General features: G+C 40.1%; 1 protein-coding gene and 1 long non-coding RNA gene across 2 annotated transcripts in view; one reads left to right on the forward strand and one right to left on the reverse strand.

Annotated features, from left to right (window-relative positions):
- Positions 1-13967, forward strand: mrpl44 (mitochondrial ribosomal protein L44). The gene is made up of 4 exons (XM_034168144.1): positions 1-176; positions 10756-11224; positions 11380-11558; positions 13678-13967. Exons 1-4 carry the CDS (start codon positions 1-3, stop codon positions 13847-13849), a joined length of 996 nt encoding a protein of 331 aa, XP_034024035.1. The 3' UTR covers positions 13850-13967.
- Positions 13908-20790, reverse strand: part of LOC117508393 — a 23791-nt gene continuing 16908 nt past the window's right edge. Inside the window, exons 3-4 of the long non-coding RNA XR_004560077.1 lie at positions 16395-16403; positions 13908-15014 (exon numbers count right to left, since the gene is read on the reverse strand). This is a non-coding gene — a long non-coding RNA (uncharacterized LOC117508393). The remainder of the gene's footprint in view (positions 15015-16394; positions 16404-20790) is intronic.

Genomic DNA, 20790 nt, shown 5'->3' on the forward strand with positions numbered 1-20790 from the left:
ATGGCGGCTTGCTACATACTAACTCGTGCTACGATAACATTGGGAATTCACTGTCAGCGTGTCTGCAGAACTATTTTCTTTCCACAAGTTAGAGAGAAGAAGAGATGGATGAGAGCGTACGAGTCTTACCTGAGGAAGAAGTTGAAACTTGAAGGCCCTCCGCCGCCCAAACCACGGTGAGGCTAACCGATTAGCATGTTCAGAGAGCAGTTCAAGGCCACTGATCATCAGTGGCCAACAATACAATACATAACATTATTGTTGTTATGAGTATATGAATGAATGAGTTTATTCGGCACACACAGGTGAGAACAACTAAACTTACAAAGAAAGAAAATTATCCTACTGTGCACCCATGCGCCTGTATATAGTTATATATATATATATACACATTATTTTTTATGGTAGAGGGTTTTCATGTGACGTATCGGTCACGTTATTTTGTGTCCTGTGGCCATTCTGGATTACAACGCGGTGGCCGCTGTGATTACACTTCGTGCATTTGGCGAACAATTGCACAAGTTTCAACGTCGATGTAAAGAAGCCTCACGGCACCGTGGCGCTGTGAGAGATCCGCCGCTAACAGAAATCCACTGCTCACAGAATTTTATTTTATTTGGCAATAAAATTATGTAACAATACATAAAAATACTGCAGAGGATAACACAAGAACGCTTCCAATACGGATGCTTATTTACATTGTGGTCCTCGAGCACCGAGCTGCTGATCCACAAGCTTCCCTTCCAGCGCCTGGTGAGAGAAATCGCTCAGGACTTCGAGACCGACCTCCGTTTTCAGAGCTCCGCTGTGATGCTCTGCATGAGGCCGGCGAGGCTGACCTGCTCGGCGGCTTCCTAGTTCACAACATCGCAGTGTGACACGGTCGGCCAGTTCGTTACGTTAACACTAAACTCACTATCTGGTATAAGATACGGATCCACTGAACCAACTGCTACACATCTATCACGATAAATAGCTTTATCTCGAGGATTTAAAGCCTCGTAATAACCGTACGTTCTCTTCATTTTTCAATCACACGCCAGCCTCCTTGTAATCCAGAATGGCGACGGCACCTGTCCTGCAGCAAATCGGTCACGTGATTGAAAACCCTGTATAAGGGGAGGGTATCTATAAGCTTTGCTTCTGCCTTCACCCTTTAGGCCACACGGGTTTATTGTGCGTTGCTCTTTTTATGAGTTTTGTTATGGTCTGTGTTGTTATTCTGTGTGCTGAATCGTAGTGATGGGATGAACAACACTGGTGCGTCAACACTGTGCCGAGCACACGAGTGAAACCCCGTATCGGTGCGCGTATCGCTTTAAGAAAAAATCACGTGACCGATACAGGAAGTGTGTCGTTCGACTGCGCTGCGCCAAATTGTGTTTATAAGGAAACAAACTGTATCGACATGTTGCCGACGTTGCCCTAGTCTGGAATAATTTTGAGCTTTTGACATCAAATGAGATAAATCTTTTTCTCCTTTGGGCATTGTTTATTGTTATTTTTCCAATTAGATATGTTTGTACTCCTTTACAATACTGGAAGAATAACCAGAAAACATATCCACACCTTTATCAACTCGCACTGTAATTTGTATGCTCACCATCTTCATCTGTACCCTGTGAAAGAGTTTTTTCTAAGGCAGGGGAACTGCTGTGTAAGAGGAGAAATCGCCTTGGAGCAAAGACACTTCAGAAACCTTTGTTCCTCAATAAAAATGCATAAATGAATCTATTTTCAGTCTTTTATTTCGTATGCTTTAACACTTAAGTTAACAAATTTCCATACATAAGTTACAAATTTTAGGGTGATTCCTAGACTACGGACACTTATTATGTCCTTTGATCATATTGTATGAAAAACAGAAAAAAGGGGAAATTTCACACTTTTATAGTTATCTTTACAATGAAAGTGTGTTAAGAAATTTGTTCTAGTTAGTCTATGATAACTTTTTCACCTTTTTTCAGCATCATTATATGCAAATATTGCCGTTTTGTGCTTGTCCCACACCCAGACTTTTGATCTTCAATGATAAAAATGAATGGTAAAGAAACGTTTTTTCTAATGTTTTAAAATATCTCTGAATAAAATATCAGTAAAATAATCAAAACATAATTGGGGTATTCAATGTCATACAACTGTTGTGATTTTTTTTTTTTAAACAAAATGTAGTTGTCCCACACTATTGCCGTAATTTCCACCACAACACTGTAATGTCCCTTTAAACAGTTTGTATGAAAGATTGTTTGGGTAGTTTCTATGGAGATAAACAGTGACATCAGAGCACATGTATATAGCGCCAAATCACAACAAACAGTTGCCTCAAGGCGCTTTATATTGTAAGGCAATGGTGTGGTGGAAATTACATTTACAAGGCCAGTAGTGCCCGTAGTTAAAGAATCACCCTTTAACTTTGAATTTTATTACAGACAAATTTGCTATATTTTACAAACCAACTCAGTTTAGCATTTACACAAACAAGGTTTTTAGCAAATTTTAAACTCTTCTCATGAACAGCTTAACTTGACACACAAATTGAGCACATGAAATTATGCAATGATGAGATCATATTTTAAATAGAGGACTCACTGGCGATTAACTATTTCACAGGCTGATGTTGCGTTTGCAGCACGGTAACTTTTCCGTCTTATTTACCTGCAATGATTTTATAACTACTGCAGGGGTCACTATTGAGCGACCAACACTGTGTCAACAGTGCCGACACAGTTTGTGTAGTGTGTCAGTACAGTCCTTGAGGTATCATCATCCCATCACTACTGAATAGGGGTGTAGATACACAAAAATCACAGTTCGGTACGTACCTCGGTTTTGAGGTCACGCGTCGGTTCATTTTCGGTACAGTATGGGAACAAAATGCAACACCTAAATTTGCTTGTTTAAATCAACAATTTATTGTAACATTATACAAACAGGAAAATAAATAATTGCAAAATGCTGCCTGATAATAAGTTAGACGAAGTGGATATTTTGCCGGATAAGGCAAACACGCATCTAGTGCTATTTGACCGGATCTCCTCGCTGATTGGCTAGTTCAAATGACATAATCAAAGAGTTTATTTCAACATGGCGGCGCCTTCGGCATTGAGTGTTGGTGCTAATATTTCATCTTTTAATGCCATTTTGGGTGCCATAAAGTTGGAGGGATTCTATGCCGTTTTGGGTGCCGTAAAGTCGTTTGAATCGGAACAGAAAATCACCAACTGGCGGAGGGATTCTGTGCCATTTTGGGTGCCATCGCTAAGAGCAGCTCAAAAACGTGGCATAGCCGTGCCTGAAATTATTTCCACCGTGTGGTGAAAATTATTTCCACTGCCGTGCCGAAATGATTTCCACCGGCACTTTTCGCCACGCGGTGGAAGTAATTTTGGGCACGGTGGAAATAATTTTTGCAGTCTTGGTAATTTTCTGTCAGGCAGGGATGATAAACAACTTTTTTTTTTCTTTTTTTTTTTTTTTTTTTTTTTTTTTGTCCTTAAGTGGCCTCATTTTGTGTTGCTAACATGATAAAACATTCAAAATGCCATGGTAAACAGAAATAATCTCTTCCATTTTAATTAATTTAATTTAATTAGCTTATAATGCGCCAAATCACAGCAAAAGCCGTCTCAAGGCGTCTTATATAAAACAAGTCAACATAAAATTGAATAAATAATTAGAAATGAATAAAAAAAAATTCAAATACATAAATAAAAACAGAAGTAAAATAAAAAAACAAATAAAAATAAAAACTATCCATAAGAAAGAGAATAAAAATAGGTTTTGAGTCTTGACTTAAAAATGTCCACGGACTCAGACTGCCTCATTTTATTCAACCTTCATATTTTTTGCCAGAAAAATAACTTGTCCAAAACTGTTGCACTCTATAAGGAATTTTTTAAGAGAATTGATGTTAAAGAATCCCTTTACTTTTGTACAATTTATTTTATTTTCTATCTCTTTTTATTAACTGTTTGTTTAATGTTAATATATCTTTTTAAATAAAGTTTTGAAAAGAAAAACATTGTGGGAGGAGCAAAAAAGTGAGTAAAACCACCTTAAAATATTTAGAACCACAGATAAACTTGATTCTTGGTTTGTTTATTTATTTTGCCATTAAAATTGGCCATCACTTAATAAAATAAAATAACTTCTAAAGGCCAGGGCTTCTCAAAGTCTGGGGACTATTTAATCACAGCACAGCAAACGAGGTCAGTAGGCTGAGCGAATGCGAGTGAGGAGGATTGTAAATATCCCTCGGCTCAGTGCTTTACAGGCTGCAGCAGTCAGAGGAGGAGGGGGAGATCTGCTGCCGCGTGACAACAGAGACTTTCACTTTCAGTCGCCAAACATCACAGTAGTCTCCAGTAATGCCAGGAAAAGTCATTAAGAGGGTTTGGAAAGTCGCCATATTTAGCTAGAAAGTCGATAAGTTGGCAACACTGAATGTAAACGATGCAAACTCACCCGTGCACAGCCCTGTACCGAACCAAACGTCCTGTACCGAAACGGTTCAATACAAATACATGTACATGTATTATTATTCATTATTTATTCAACACAGTGTTGAATAAATAAAATCGATTCATTCAGTGTGGGGAGCTTCACTGCCTATCCTGCAACTGTCCAAAAAATAATAAATGCTACATTTTACAATGAAGTTCATTGGTTATTAAGACCATCATTGTGTCCAATGCTGAATAAGCTTATTACTCGTGAAAATTTCATTTAAAAATTCCAAATAATAAGAAAGTTATGAGCGTTTTATTGTTTTAGCTGTCCGTTAATTAATAATCAGTTAATTAATCCATGTTATCCTATTGTGCTTTCAATGTGCTACTATATTAAGATAACTCTACAGGTAAAAAAAAGTTACAGCATGTTATATGTGTTTTTCTGATGTAGCCGGTCGCACATTTTCCTTTGTTTTTCATGTAAAACAATTGACCATTTTTGGGCTTGTTTGGCAAGCCTCAGAGTGGCATAACCTTCTTAATATTTGGTGTACAAAGATGATCCAAACACCATTTTAAAGGTCTTTCCAGGCTCTTTCCGATGGTAATAAAAATCCACTGAAGTTAAATTTTTTTGTCACATACCTGATCACCATAACTGATGGTGTTTAAAGTTTTGTTTGGACTTACTGTGCAGGCTGTGTTTGGAAATATTCCGCTAAGTGAACACTCCGACCTGCTTGGCAGAAGCTATATTCTGCATTGACACTTGTAGTGCAATTTGTGGTTAATTTTGTTTGAGACCACGTTATGTTTCATTAAAACAGCTTTGATGTCACAAATGGTAAACAATAACTCAAAAACAATCAATGTTATCATGTAGCTCACACGATTAAAAAGAGCACATAATAAGGATGAGCTCGGAGGAAAAAATCTCAAAATATCCCATTTTTAAATTTGTTGTGTAATGCAAAATAATATGTTGCTGTGCGACCTATGTAATATCATCAATGCAACTGGGCATTTTGAGCTGGGAAAAATAAGGAAAATATCAAAGAATATTTTATTTATTTATTTAACTTTGTTTAGGAACGGCCACTTTATATGAGGCAGTGAACAGCCCTCAGTGGCAAAGGTGCATCCATGGTGATCACAGATGTTTTCTTAAACTATATTTGTCCAGTAGTCACTTACAAGAAACATTCTCATTTTTAAGATGCCGATATCACAATCAGTGTAAACAACACTAAATGCATCAAAACTGAATAAATTTCATGCTGCGTCCTGATTGCAGTCTGGAGATTTTTCCTCTGGAAGATTTTGTCTGTTTAGATGTAGTTTGTCTCTCACCTGCTGAAACACTGTGAGTGCTGCCTTTCACGTTAGTCAACACGTTAAGCAAGTTAACGCAGGGAGAAACATGATGTCAGTAAAGTAAGTTATTTTGGCTTCTGCCTTTTTTCCCCGAGGGTCAACTCCGATCGCCTTTATGTTCCCACCCGACCGCGGCTGTTCCATCATGAATAAATTTAGACGGCCAGCGGTGCTGCATATGGCGAAATATCGTCCAGCACATATGAATTGTTTTGTACTGGATGCCCTTCCTGATGCAACTCCACATTACACAGAGATTGGGCACTGGTGGTCTTGAACCAGGAACCTTCTGCTCTAGAAACAAACACAGTAATCAGTTAGCCACCATGATGCTGCAAAACATGATGCCAGTACATGGGGTGAAAATATACAATTGAATGGTAGTGTGAAACCGAAAATAAAGAATAGATGGAACATGTGGTTGTGAAGTGTTAGAAGTGTCCAACGAAGCAGCGGGTCGGATCAGTGCTTCAAGCTTCAAAGAAGAGTCGCGATGTAGAAACTGTTGATACAGACCCTGCAGGGGTTCTGTAATCAATGTAGAGACATGATCATTTTCCCGACAAACACCCCCAAAAACAGCTGCTCTAAAGGACTGATAAGGGAATCGTTTAGCAAAAAGGCTATTGATGTCGGTGGATAGAATCATTTCTTAACGATACTCAAAAAGAACCAGTTCCCGATACCCAACCCTAATGTGTACCTCACTAAATGTAAAGAAACTTTACCCAGTCACGGATTATCCAGTTAGCTGCATGCAATAGGCTTCTGCCTGTTGATGATGATTATAATGACTTGGATTTTTATAGTAGTTTTCAAGACACCCAAAGCACTTTACAAGTTGCATTATTCATTCATTCAAATTGGTGGTGGTAAACTACTAATGTAGCCACAGCTGCCCTGGAGCAAACTGACGGCTGCCATTCTGTGCCTACGGTCCCTCCGACCACCACCTCATTCAAACACAGTCAAGGTGGGTTAAGTCAATCAAATCAATCAATCAAATTTTATTTATAAAGCCCTTTTACAACACACAAGGTGCACAAAGTGCTTTCCATTAAAATCAATCAAGGAAAAGACAGTGTGCATAAACAGTTAACATTCAAAAAATAAAATGCAAAAAAAATAAAAATAAATACACCATCACTGCTTAATAAGTATCAAAAGCCAGTCTGAACAAACGAGTTTTGAGTCGAGCTTTAAAAAGATGAAAGTCTGTCATGGTTCTCATGTCAGGGGGAAGTTTGTTCCAGAGTCTAGGCCCAGCAACAGAAAAAGCTCGATCACCCCAGTGCTTATACCTGGTTCTTGGGACTTCCAGTAAAAGCTGGTCTGTAGACCTTAAGGCCCAGGTTGTGTTACGAATACACAACAGTTCGGAAAGGTAAGAAGGGGCAAGACCGTTAAGAGCTTTAAAAACAAAGAGCAAAATTTTAAAATCAATTCTAAAAGAAACGGGGAGCCAGTGAAGAGAATAAAGAACCGGAGTGATATGTTGGCGACGGGAAGTGTTTGTTAAAAAACGTGCAGCTGCATTTTGAACCAATTGAAGCCGTTTGAGAGACGACTGGGAAATCCCAACATAAAGTGCATTGCAATTATCGATCCTTGACCTGATAAAAGCGTGAATGGTTTTCTCCAGGTCTGCATGGTTTAAAAAAGGTTTAACATTTGCCAAGAGATGCAGCTGATTAAAAACTGGTCCTGACCACACTATCAATCTGCTTATCAAATATGAAGCCACTGTCAAAGGTGACCCAGAGGTTTTTTACAGTGGCTTTCAGTTTAGCAGGCAGGTGGTTAAAATCAGTGGCGCAATCGCCAAATAAAATACGTTCTCATTTAAATGGAGAAAATTTTGACCTAGCCATAACTTTATATCTGCAATACAGTTGATGAGGGCTTGAAGAGCACCTGCTGTGTTCGGGATCACAGGCAATTAAATCTGTAGATCATCTGCATAACAGTGAAAAGCAAGATTGTGCCTGGCTACAATAGATCCCAGTGGCAACATGTACAATGAAAATAATAAAGGGCCAAGAATCGAGCCTTGAGGCACACTGCAAAACAAAGGCGCAACTGAGGAAGATAAATCACTGATCATTGCAGAAAAAGTTTGTTTGGCTAGGTACGATTTAAACCATTTCAGTGCTGTACCACGAATACCAACACACTGGTCAAGTCGTGATAAAAGAATAGAATGGTCGACCGTATTGAATGCCGCTGTCAAATCCAACATTACTAAAATAACAGGGCACTTGGTATCAACGGACAGAGCAATGTCATTGTGTACTTTTAAAAGTGCAGACTCAGTGCTGTGTCTTGATCTGAAGCCAGACTGAAACTTCTCAAAAACAGAGTTACTTTCTAAAAACAATTGCAGCTGTGTAAAAACAATTTTCTCAAGGACCTTTGAGATAAAAGGCAGATTAGAAACAGGTCTAAAATTGGACAGAACATTTTTATCCAGATTTGGCTTTTTAAGAAGTGGTCTCACTATTGCATGTTTAAAAGAGTTCGGGACACACCCTGAGCTAAGACAAGTGTTCATTAAAACCAAGAGGGCTGGCCCAACGGTGGTGAGCACCTCTTTCAACAATCTAGTTGGAAAGACATCCAAAGGGCAATTTGTAGGTCTCATTTTGTTAACAATATCAGTGAGGGACGTAAGGGAGATCAGTTCAAAGTGATCAAACACGGCGGAATGCAAAGCCATCTCAGGCTGGCTTTGGCTAATGCTGCAGCTGTTCAGCGCTCTTACACAGTTCACTTTATCAACAAAAAAGTGCAGAAAGTCCTCACAAGTAGAAACGGTGGCATCAGCCAGAGGAGAGATGTGTGGGTTCACAACCAAGTTAATTCTGTTAAACAAAACACGAGGGCAGTGTCCACTTGTAAAAATAATTTTAGAGAGAAATTCAGATTTAGCCTCTTTAACGACGCTCAGCCTGTCTGCGGCGCTGACTTAGGGCTCGGGTTGTGTCATTTAGCCAAGGATCAGCCTTAGTCCTGGTGGATCTGTGCTGAAGAGGAGCGATGATGTCCAGAATCCCAGTGCACACAGCATAGAAGGATGACAGAAGACTCTCTGGGCATTCAGGATAAGTATCTCCATTAGAAGCTGCAAAGTTAGAATCCACAAAAGCAGCAGTAAACTCTCCAGCTGTAGAAGAGGTAATAATGCGCCTACAGGAACCCGGGACAGGAGGCTTGCTTGCAGGTGCAGGTGCAAGAACATTAAAAATAATAGGGAAATGATCTGAGATGGGGATTTCAGAAATTTCAACCAGTGACACAGAGAGCCCTTGGGAAATAATTAAATCCAAACGATGTCCATCTCTATGTGAAGGTTTATCCACAGACTGAGTTAAGTCAAATGACTCCAAAAGACGTATAAAATCAACAGCCAGCTTGTCAGATGGACAGCAAACGTGGATATTAAAATCTCCACAAATAAGGAGTTGATCATATTTAGGGGCCACCTCAGCCAAGAACTCAGAAAACTCCTGAATAAAGTCTTTATTAAATTTAGGTGGACGGTAGACAGCAGCACATAGGATAGGGCAGTCAAGCTCCATTGTGAATAACTGTACTTCAAAACAGGAATAATTATTCACATGCACAGATTTACATGTAAATTTGTCCCTAAAGACTGCAGCAACTCCGCCTCCTCTTCCAGTAGCTCTCGGTTAGCTGAGGAAAGAGCAGCAAGGGGGGAGGAGTTCAGTGAACATGCTGACGTCACCGGGTTTAATCCACGTTTTCATCAACAAAAGGAAATCCAACTCATGTGTAGTGAAGAAGTCGTTTAAGATAAAAGTTTTGTTAGCAACAGACCTTGCGTTGATAAGAGCAAAATGCAGCGGCGTGTAGTTTGTTTTCTTGGAACTACGAGCAACAGGGCGGAGATTTTCCAACACGGAGCTCCGTCTGCAGATGCTGACTCGCTGCGGGCGGCTGGGACAGTAGCCGGGGCATATGGGACAGCTGATCGAAGCCAGCTAACCTCTGAGGAACACCGCACGGTGAAATCAGCGAACTCCGGGGGAATCCAAAAAGGGTCGCAATGATTCTGCGCCAGGTAGGCTCTCAATCGAACAAGCCGACCACTTCGTTTCCCCCACTTTCTGTGGCGGCTTCTACGGAAAAGGGGGCCGTGTAGACCCCGCAGGTCATGGGGCACAGAGGCCAGAAGTGGAGGAGTCTGTGATTGTCCTCTAAAGTCATAGATCGTCGACTTTATCACAGAATCGTTAATATTCCGTAGTGTCTGGTGATCATACCTCAGCAGTGAGGAGATATTCTTCACAAACAGCGATAGTATCAGCGATATAAGCAAAACACATAGCAGAGGTGGACGACAAGCCATATCCAGTGGCGCCATCTTGAACACTCTCAACGCTACCCTAAGTGTCTTGCCCAAGGATACAACGGCAACATGCAGATTTTTGACTGGTTGGGAGCCAATTCGAACCGCTGACCCTTCGGTCACAAGACGGCATGCTCTACCATCTGAACTATTTCTAGTTTTTTTTGTTGCTGTTGATAGTAACTACTGATTTGTAATGACCCACCGAGTTCCCATTTAAATATAGTTACAGGTACCCCTGCTTTTCCCAGTTCTTATTTCAAAAGCTTTTAAATGTAATTAAATCAATTCAAAATTTTTCTGAAATATTCTGTGCTATTTTAACAAATCATTTAGCTACATGTAAAATATATACCCACTGAAAATGTGAATAAAAATTGAAATGAATCTTTTTCACTGTTTATTTCAGATAACAACATATGACAGTAATGAAGCAACGTTCTGTCTCCAGCCATGTTTTCACTGGAATAGAAGTCATTGCTCAGTCTTACTGCAAATGATGATGATGTTTCATATAATTGTGCTCAGAAAATTTTGTCTCACTCTTTAATTATTTTTCAGCTCTCAACAGCCAAACTGGGACTATCATGCTGAAGTTCAGGCTTTCTGCTGCCGCCTTCATGAAAACTTCTCACTGGAGCTTTTGAAAACAGCCTTCATCAATCCATGTTACCTGCAGGCGGAGCTTGAGAGGCGACAGGCTTTGGGTGTAGACTCTGAGACTGCTGCTCTTGCGCTGACTGATAATACTCAGTTGAGCGCAAAGGGAAATACATTCTCCAGACGCTTCTTAACTGACTGGTGCACGGCCAGCTTCCCGAGCATGCCAAGGGAGGGGGTAGAGAGCATTGTGGCCTACCTCTCCGGTTTACCAGTTGTGACCTATGTAGCAAGAAATCTTGGCTTTGATGATCTAACCATGAGTGCAGAATTCCCTCTCACAGATGAAGTGCTACATTCTACATTCATGGCTGTGATTGGAGCTCTTCTGGAGAGCAGCGGACCAGAAACAGCTGGATTTTTCCTCAGGGTAAGAATCTTGTTCCACAGTATCCATCAGACTCTGTATTGTTTTAAGAAAATTATAATTTGTCCAATCACAAAATGGGCTCTTTATTTCAGCTTTGAAACACTAGCAGAGTTTTAGTTGTTCTCACTCGCATCCATTAAACCTTCCCTCTGTAGGATTTCATCCTAACTCAGCTGATAGGGAAGGACCTCTTTGATATGTGGATGGTGGTAAACCCTATGGGTTTGCTGGTGGAGGAGCTAACTCAACGGAACAGTCCTCTTCCAGAGCCCCGCCTCATTAGAGCAGCTGCAGCCAGTACTGTCCTGCCATTATACTTTGTTGGCTTGTACAGGTATGTACCATGTAATACATGCCGTCACCCAAAGTACTATACAGTTATAGACTTTTGATGAGGTGTACCCGTGATTATGCGGACCTGGTCAGGATGAGGTTCACCTCAGCCAAGGCCTCGGTGAACCTGTGCACTCTGATTTATCTTCACAGAGGCCTTGGCCGAGGTTAACCTCATCCTGACCAGGTCCTCATAATCATGGGTACACCGAAATCAAAAGTCTATAACTGTTTTATTATATGGTAAACAAGAAAATTGGGAGTTTGTCAGACATACTAAAACTGAAAAATCAATCTTAAGTTTCAGCTCTTTATTATTACTGTCATACTGCACCAACTGGTCCAAAATACTTCATGAGCACAAACTCTAAAGCCCCTTTCACACTGGGGCTGCCTCGAGCTTCCAGTGGTGTCATGACGACGCAGGAATGTCTGCATCAGGTGCGCTCTGCAGACAGACTGTGCACTCTGATTTATCTTCTAGTTTATATTTGTTCTTGTGCTGAGCTGCAGGTCTGCGCTCTGAGTTCTGTTATAGTTTATCTTTCCTATTTTGACTTCAAGATGCGCACGTGTGAACGAACCGTCTGTGAGTAAATGTGGAGATGTCTGGAGTTATAATTGATATGGACATGTTGTGTCTCTGGCAATCAGTCTGTCTGTCAGCAGGACTTATGTCCTTTCTTTAACACAGTGATGAGATAGTTTGTGGAGAGCGAGGAGCGCAGGCAGCCTTTTTTTTTTTTTTTTTTTTCTTTTAATTGTTCACATGTGCGCGCACGAACAAATCGTCCGTGATTGAACTGGAAATGTCCGGACTTTTTACTGAACGTTGACATGTCCTGTCTTTGGCAATCAGTCTGTGAGTAGGACTTTTATGGACTGTATTTAAACACATTTGTGAGAGAAGACTGAGGAGCTGCTGCAGCCAGCAGCGTTTTCTCTGCCCTTAGTTTTACTGCATTGTGTACACGGCGGCGTCATGACGACGCAAATCGGGCCAAAGTAGGTGTTGTGTCGCGTTATCTGATTGGTCGTTATCGATAGAAGGCGTCCCTCGATTGGCTAGCGCTACGCTGCACATACTCGACTCCACCAGCGGTCAACTCGGCATGTGGTACAGCTCAGAAAGTGGCAAATGGGCCAATCAGAAGTTGGCAAAATTACATACCATATAATAAAGTGGATTATAGACTTCATGTGTGCTATTAATCATGCTTTTTTTTTTTGTGTGTGGCATTAATTAATCTCAAAGCAATGTATGTGTTAGTACACTGTAAAAACTAAGGATGGGACCGATCCGATCCAGTATCAGATTCCGATACCAATGTAATTCAAGTATCAGAAAATATCGATACAACCTGCTGCGTTTTCCAACACCAGAGAGGAGCCACTGTGAACCCTCTCAACTGCTGCTGCATGCTCTCTGCTGTTAGCTGCTGAGTGTGATGAGGTGTGGGGGAGATTCCTGAAGTCGAGCTTTTTGAGAGAGGTCTGTTCCACAGTCGAGAAACTGTGTTCTAAGCCATGGGTAGCAGCAAATTTCCGCCTGGCTCCCGGGTTTAAATTGTCCGTGCCTCCAAGCACGGAATTTCCAAAAAATGAACTGATTTGTTCCTGAAAAGTTAGTCGCTTCAGCAGGGGATCCCAAACTTCCCTTCACATAGATGAGTTCTACAAATTATTATTATTGTTGACTTAGAATGTGTGATACTTAAGAATCAAGTAATGCAGTTTGAACCATGTTGACTTGGACCAACATGACCAAGACTGTTTTTGTCTGAGCCCACTGAATTGGCTGCGTGCATCCAAGCTGACTGAAACTCCCCAGCTATGGGGAGAAGAATTTGTGCAATCACATGCTCTCATGGTAAATAGTTCTTGAAAAATCAGTAACTGCACTTTAATATTATTTCCATCTTGCTGGCAGTCTACAGATTCCATGTATGTAAAAGGTTTTTCCTTCTAATTTTGTCTAAAATCCAGACTCATGGCCAACATTGAAGATTATTCAGGATTTCTCATTCTCATGCCTGCATAAACTTTATGGTTAGTGTTTTCCACATATCTGCCTCTTTTATTAATTTTTGTCTTGTCACCTTGTCATATTGTCTTGTCAGTGATAAGAAGCTTCTGGGTGAGGGACCAGGAGAGACACTCATTGCAGCAGAAGAAGAGGCTGCTCGGGTAGCACTGAGAAAACTGTACGGCTTTACTGAGAGCCGCAAGCCCGTCGATTTCTCTCCACAACCACCTCAGCAACTAGTTATTGATTCAACAAGCAGGAGTTAAAGAAGAAACATTTGAAGGTGATGTGCCGGGGAAGAAAAGTGGCATGTCTGTCCTTACAACATAATTTTACAAATCTTTCATTCGTGAACTTCGATTTCCTACAGATTATACTGTTGAATAAAAAAGATCCCCATGTCACTTAAAGGTGCTATGAATGACTTTTCTGCCATTAGGTATTGTGCTTGGACCAGGTATCTCAGTGTAAACAAAGCTTCTGTCCTTGGTCACTCCTCCTCACGACCCCCCTCCCCGCATTGAACAGAATGTTCAGTAGTTGGAGGCTTTTATCAGGTCTAACTGGGAAAACCCAAATATACATTCTAGTACAATCCCATTCTTGCTCAGAGGCATTTTTAGCCTGTAGATGTGAATTTTCTCTTTTTGGGGGGGAGGGGGGCACATTTCTATAAAGTTGCTGCCATCAGGACTCTTGGTTTGGAGGGGAGATTAACAGTTATGTGGTGACTGGTGAGTATTGAGTATTATTACGTGGCTGTAACAGTACTTGCTCTCTGATTGGCTGATTTCCGGTCATATCAGACAGTTACCATGACAATCGGTCCAGATCACGTATTAGATTTCCGAGTTTGTTTACAGTTTTCATTGCGCAAAATAAAACAAAAAGCGAACGACATTTTCCATTTTCTGAGTGGATTTTATTATACGGACAAGTTTGAATTGAAGGAATTAACAGAAAATGAGCTCGAAGTGGACATGCAAAATGAAGACCAGCAATATGAAAACACAGCTCCGAACAGACATATAATCAATGAATTATTAACCTCACTTACTCAGTTAAATAATCCTTTAATACATTTATCATTTTGGGGAGGAGCATTCATTTTAAGACAGTACTCGCAGACATCAGAGAATGTAAATGTACAGAAAAGCTGAGCAGCACAAGGGGAGTGTTGCTTCATTCTCTGAACGGGGCACTGTTAAAGCACTAAATATTTACATAGAAAATAGTTGCTGGCTGCTGTGTGATTGTTCATATCACCTTTAAGGCACTCAAATAGTATGGCTTCATATCTGTTGGATTTATGGGCCAAGATAATTATGTGTCAGTTGGCAAATAAAGATAATGTGTATTGACATTTATAATGCATTTCTGATTAAACAAATATCAGTATTTCTGAGGAAATTTGACCAAGTGATTGTGTGGCTTTTAAAAAAAAAAAACGGCCCTGGCAATTTGTCTATTCTGTGTAAATGATACACCTATTTGTATTATGTGGTATGTTTCTGTTCATGTATCATTAAATGCCATATATCATTCATATGTGCCTTTTTGATTTAGTTTGTCATATTTTGTACTCTTGTTTGAGAAAAAGTATGAGATGTTTAATTGATAAAACAGGAGACATTCTGCACATCTGTCAGTGAATGTTCAAAATTGTGCCTCAAGACTCATTTCCTTGTACAGAAACGTTAGGTCTGGAACTCATGAAGATAAAGTTCCATTTATGAAGGCACTGCATGTTAGTGGCTGTCCCTTTACTAAAAGTGCTTTCTATTTTTTTCTGGAACATGTCGACATCGGCTTTATGCAAATTGCAGTTTAATTAAAGTAATATATTGTGTCCAGTTAACGTCACATAACTGAACTGAAATTGCATTAACTGTGTAGGAAAGACTCCCTCTGAGTGCCCCTCTCCCCAATAATAAAAAACCCCCACAAAATTTGCACAAACAGACAATTTTTATTATGATTAATATTTTAGAAGTGCCCCTGAAATTGTAATTGAAATTGACATCAAAGTACCACAGGCTACAATATAACTTGTACAACCCCAATTCCAATGAAGTTGGGATGTTGTGTAAAATGTAAATAAAAACAATACAATGATTTGCAAATCCTCTTCAACCTATATTGAATTGAATACACCACAAAGTTTAATGTTCAAACTGATAAACTTAATTGTGTTGTGGAAATACTTGCTCATTTTGAAATGGATGCCTGCAACACGTTTCAAAAAAGCTGGGACAGTGGTATGTTTACCACTGTTGCATCACCTTTCACACTGAATAAGACACTAATTGTTGAAGCTTTGTAGGTGGAATTCTTTTCGCGTTCTTGCTTGATGTATGACTTCAGTTGTTCAACAGTCCGGGGTCTCCGTTGTATTTTGTGCTTCATAATGTGCCACACATTTTCAATAGGCGACAGGTCTGGACTGCAGGCAGGCCAGTCTAGTACCCACACTCTTTTACTACGAAGCCACGCTGTTGTAACACGTGCAGAATGTGGCTTGGCATTGTCTTGCTGAAATAAGCAGGGACATCACTGAAAAAGACGTTGCTTGGATGGTAGCATGTGTTGCTCCAAAACCTGGATGTACCTTTCATCATTGATGGTGTCATCACAGATGTGTAAGTTGCTCATGCCATGGGCACTAACACACCCCCATACCATCACAGATGCTGGCTTTTGAACTTTGTGCTGGTAACAATCTGGATGGTCTTTTTCCTCTTTTGTCCGGAGGACATGACGTCTATGATTTCCAAAAACAATTTGAAACATGGACTCATCAGACCACAGCACCTTTTTCCACTTTGCGTCTGTCCATTTCAAATGAGCTCGGGCCCAGAGAAGGTGGCGGCAATTCTGGATGTTGTTGATGTATGGATTTCGCTTTGCATGGTAGAGTTTTAACTTGCACTTGTAGATGCAGCGACGAACTGTGTTAACTGATAATGGTTTTCTGAAGTGTTCCTGAGCCCACGCGGTAAGATCCTTTACACAATGTTGGTTTTCAATGCAATGCCGCCTGAGGGATCGAAGGTCACGAGCATTCAGTGTTGGTTTTCGTTCTTGCTGCTTATGTGTAGAAAGTTCTCCATATTCTCTGAATCTTCTGATTATATTATGGACTGTAGATGATGGAATCCCAAAATTACTTGCAACTGAATGCTGAGAAACATTGTTCTTAAACTGTTGGACTATTTTTTTTGCATGCAGTTGTGTCACAAAGTGGTGATCCTAACCCCATCTTTGCTTGTGAATGGCTAAGCCTTTTGGGGATTCAATCATGACACACACCTGTTTCCAAAGAGGTGTTCTTTGAGCATTCATCAACTTTCCCAATCTTTTGTTGCCTGTCCCAGCTTTTTTAAAACATGTTGCAGGCATCCATTTCAAAATGAGCAAATATTTGCACAAAAACAGTAAAGTTCATCAGTTTGAACATTAAATATCTTGTCTTTGTGGTGTATTCAAATGAATATAGGTTGAAGAGGAATTGCAAATCATTGTATTATGTTTTTTATCATTTTACACAACGTCCCAACATCATTGGAATTGGGGTTGTACAAAACATTTGAATAAACATGCCCTTACATGCTAAATGTCTGTCATTACAAGCTTTATTAATCTGTCTTTCAGGGAGGGACAATTAACTCGTTATTAAGGTGCATATTTGTCTCATTTAGCTTGATGTTTGTAAACATCAGGCTAAATGTGTAAATACAGTAGTGTTCAGAATAATAGTAGTGCTATGTGACTAAAAAGATTAATCCAGGTTTTGAGTATATTTCTTATTGTTACATGGGAAACAAGGTACCAGTAGATTCTCACAAAATTGGGCTATTAGTAAAAAAAAAAAATAGTAGAAAAGGGGGTGTTCACAATAATAGTAGCATCTGCTAACGCTACAAACTCAAAACTATTATGTTCAAACTGCTTTTTTAGCAATCCTGTGAATCACTAAACTAGCATTTAGTTGTATAACCACAGTTTTTCATGATTTCTTCACATCTGTGAGGCATTAATTTTGTTGGTTTGGAACCAGGATTTTGCTCGTTTACTAGTGAGCTTGGGGACATTGTCTTGTTGAAACACCCATTTCAAGGGCATGTCCTCTTCAGCATAAGACAACATGACCTCTTCAAGTATTATGACATATCCAAACTGATCCATGATACCTGGTATGTGATATATATAGGCCCAACACCATAGTAGGAGAAACATGCCCTTATCATGATGCTTGCACCACCATGCTTCACTGTCTTCACTGTGAACTGTGGCTTGAATTCAGAGTTTGGGGGTCATCTCACAAACTGTCTGCGGCCCTTGGACCCAAAAAGAACAATTTTACTCTCATCAGTCCACAAAATATTCCTCCATTTCTCTTTAGGCCAGTTGATGTGTTCTTTGGCAAATTGTAACCTCTTCTGCACGTCTTCATTTAACAGAGGGACTTTGTGGGGGATTCTTGCAAATAAATTAGTTTCACACAGGTGTCTTCTGTCACAGCACTTACAGGTAACTCTAGACTGTCTTTGATCAGCCTGGAGCTGATCAAGGGGTGAGCCTTTGCCATTCTGGTTATTCTTCTATCTATTTTGATGGTTGTTTTCCATTTTCTTCCATGCGTCTCTGGTTTTTTGTCCATTTTAAAGCATTGGGGATCATCGTAGATGAACAGCCTATAATTTTTTGCACCTGCGTATAAGTTTTCCCCTCTCCAATCAACTTTTTAATCAAACTACGCTGTTCTTCTGACCAATGTCTTGAACGTCCCATTTTCCTCAGGCTTTCAAAGAGAAAAGCGTGTTCAACAGGTGCTGGCTTCATCCTTACATAGGGGACACCTGATTCACACCTGTTTGTTCCACAAAATTGACAAACTCACTGACTGAATGCCACACTACTATTATTGTGAACACCCCCTTTTCTACTTTTTTTTTTTACTAATAGACCAATTTCATAGCCTTAAGAGTGTGCATATCATGAATGCTTGGTTTTCTTGGATTTGTGAGAATCTACTGAATCTACTGGTACCTTGTTTCTCATGTAACAATAAGAAATATACTCAAAACCTGGATTAATCTTTTTAGTCACATAGCACTATTATTCTGAACACTACTGTACTTAGCATTAATCTGAAAAGGTTTGACAAAAATTTTATCATGTAGTGTATGCCTTTTTTTCTCCCTAATTTTTGGTCTTCATCTGTGGGTAAAAGGAAAATCTAAACTGAAATGTTCCAAACATTCCTATGCCAATTAAATAAAATGTGATTCTTTTTCTCCATCAAATAAAACCAGTTAATTATGAAGATAAGCCTCATTTTAAATCTCATTATTATTATTTTGTCAGCATACATGACAATAAAAATAAATTTTCCAGCTGCTGGAAAATTATTGTAAAAATTGGATGGCACACACTCTTGCAGGCATACAAAAAGGTTAGATTGAAGTCACTTCAGCTCGAAATATGAACGGAGCTCCTGTCCTCTCCAGTGAGATTCAAACTTGTCTGTCTGCTATCCAATACCTTTTATTTCATAAACTAGCTGCCTGCCTCACTGATCCAGCAAATGCGATGAGAGCTGGATGAGAAATGTTGTACAGAGTTCTGTTCTGCTGCATCCTAAGCATCCTAAGCTGTGGAAGCAAAGCATCGGGAACAGGATGCAGACCAGAGCACACAGTGCAGGGAGGAGCACGCCTGTCCCACGTTATGTAAATGGTAAATGGACTAGATTTATATAGTGTTTTTCCATCTGCATCTTCAATTATGCCTCACATTCACCCTGATGTCAGGGTGCTGCCACACAAGGCGCTCACTACACACCGGGAGCAACTAGGGGATTAAAGACCTTGGCCAAGGGCCCTTAGTGATTTTCCAGTCAGGCTGGGATTTGAACCAAGGAACCTCTGGTCTCAAGCCCAACCACTTAACCACTAGACCATCACCTCCCCTACATAGGAGACAAACACCGAACAGCTGTGGGGCATCAATTTGCCAGTTTCTCACACAGTGATATGATAACCGCTTTGCAATGCAGTATGATTTTTTTTTTTTAAGTGCTTGTTGTGCCGATCCCCATATGTGTCATGAAAAAATGTTCCCCAGGCGAATGCCTGGCTCAGCCATACTAAAAACTGCGTCTGATGCCACCAAAGCCAGCTACAGCCCATCCAAGGACAAGCACCTCTTCGAAGCAAGGATGGTCTGAGCCTGCTAACACCAAAGATGACATTGGTACTTAATGAAACAAATGAATAACACTTGGAAGACCTCTTTAACACAAACCCATTCGTCTAGAAGGAGGAAGTGCTCAGCCATCTACCAAGACAAGACTTCTTTGAAGAACTCACTCCAACCCCAGCTCAAAGAAACTCCTCACCTATATAGGCAATAAAAACAACAAAGCACCCAGTGAAAACAACATTCTCATTGACATCTTTAAAGCAAGTCTGTTTTTTCCAACACTAACTGCACCAACTGATCAAATTTTGGACTTGAGAAGAAATGCCTGCTGACCTGAAAGACTAAATGATTGTCACCATCCAAGCGGAAAAGGGATTAGTCTGATTGCATAAACATTCACGGAACCTCCTTGCTGTCTACCACAGCCAAGGTTCTTGCACAGATTGCCAACAACCGTCTGAGAGCACAAGCGGAAAAGGAGAGTCAGCAGCTTTATTTTGAAAGGCCTGTCTCCCATTAATGATTTTTAATCTTAGCTAAAATGCCTATGTAATTGCAGTTCTCACTATTACCTATCTTATATGTTTCGAAAAACCATTTCATATAGGATTACTGATGATTACACTTGAATACATATGATTCTTTTCCAATTTATTTGTGTGTGTGTGTGTGTGTGTAAAACAATTCCATTTCCTCTTGCCTTCAAAAATCAGGAAAATCCTGATTACTGCATAATACTGTACCACTTTCGACACATAAGCGGCAAAGCCGAAAACCAACATTGAATACCCGTGACCTTCGATCCCTCAGGCGGCACTGCATTAAAAACCAACATCATTGTGTAAAGGATCTTACCGCGTGGGCTCAGGAACACTTCAGAAAACCATTGCCAGTTAACACAGTTCGTCGCTACATCTACAAGTGCAAGTCAAAACTCTACCATGCAAAGCGAAAGCTATACATCAACAACACCCAGAAACACCGCTGACTTCTCTGGGCCCGA

This window comes from Thalassophryne amazonica, chromosome 4 (genome assembly GCF_902500255.1).
Source record: "Thalassophryne amazonica chromosome 4, fThaAma1.1, whole genome shotgun sequence".
NCBI lineage: Eukaryota > Metazoa > Chordata > Actinopteri > Batrachoidiformes > Batrachoididae > Thalassophryne > Thalassophryne amazonica.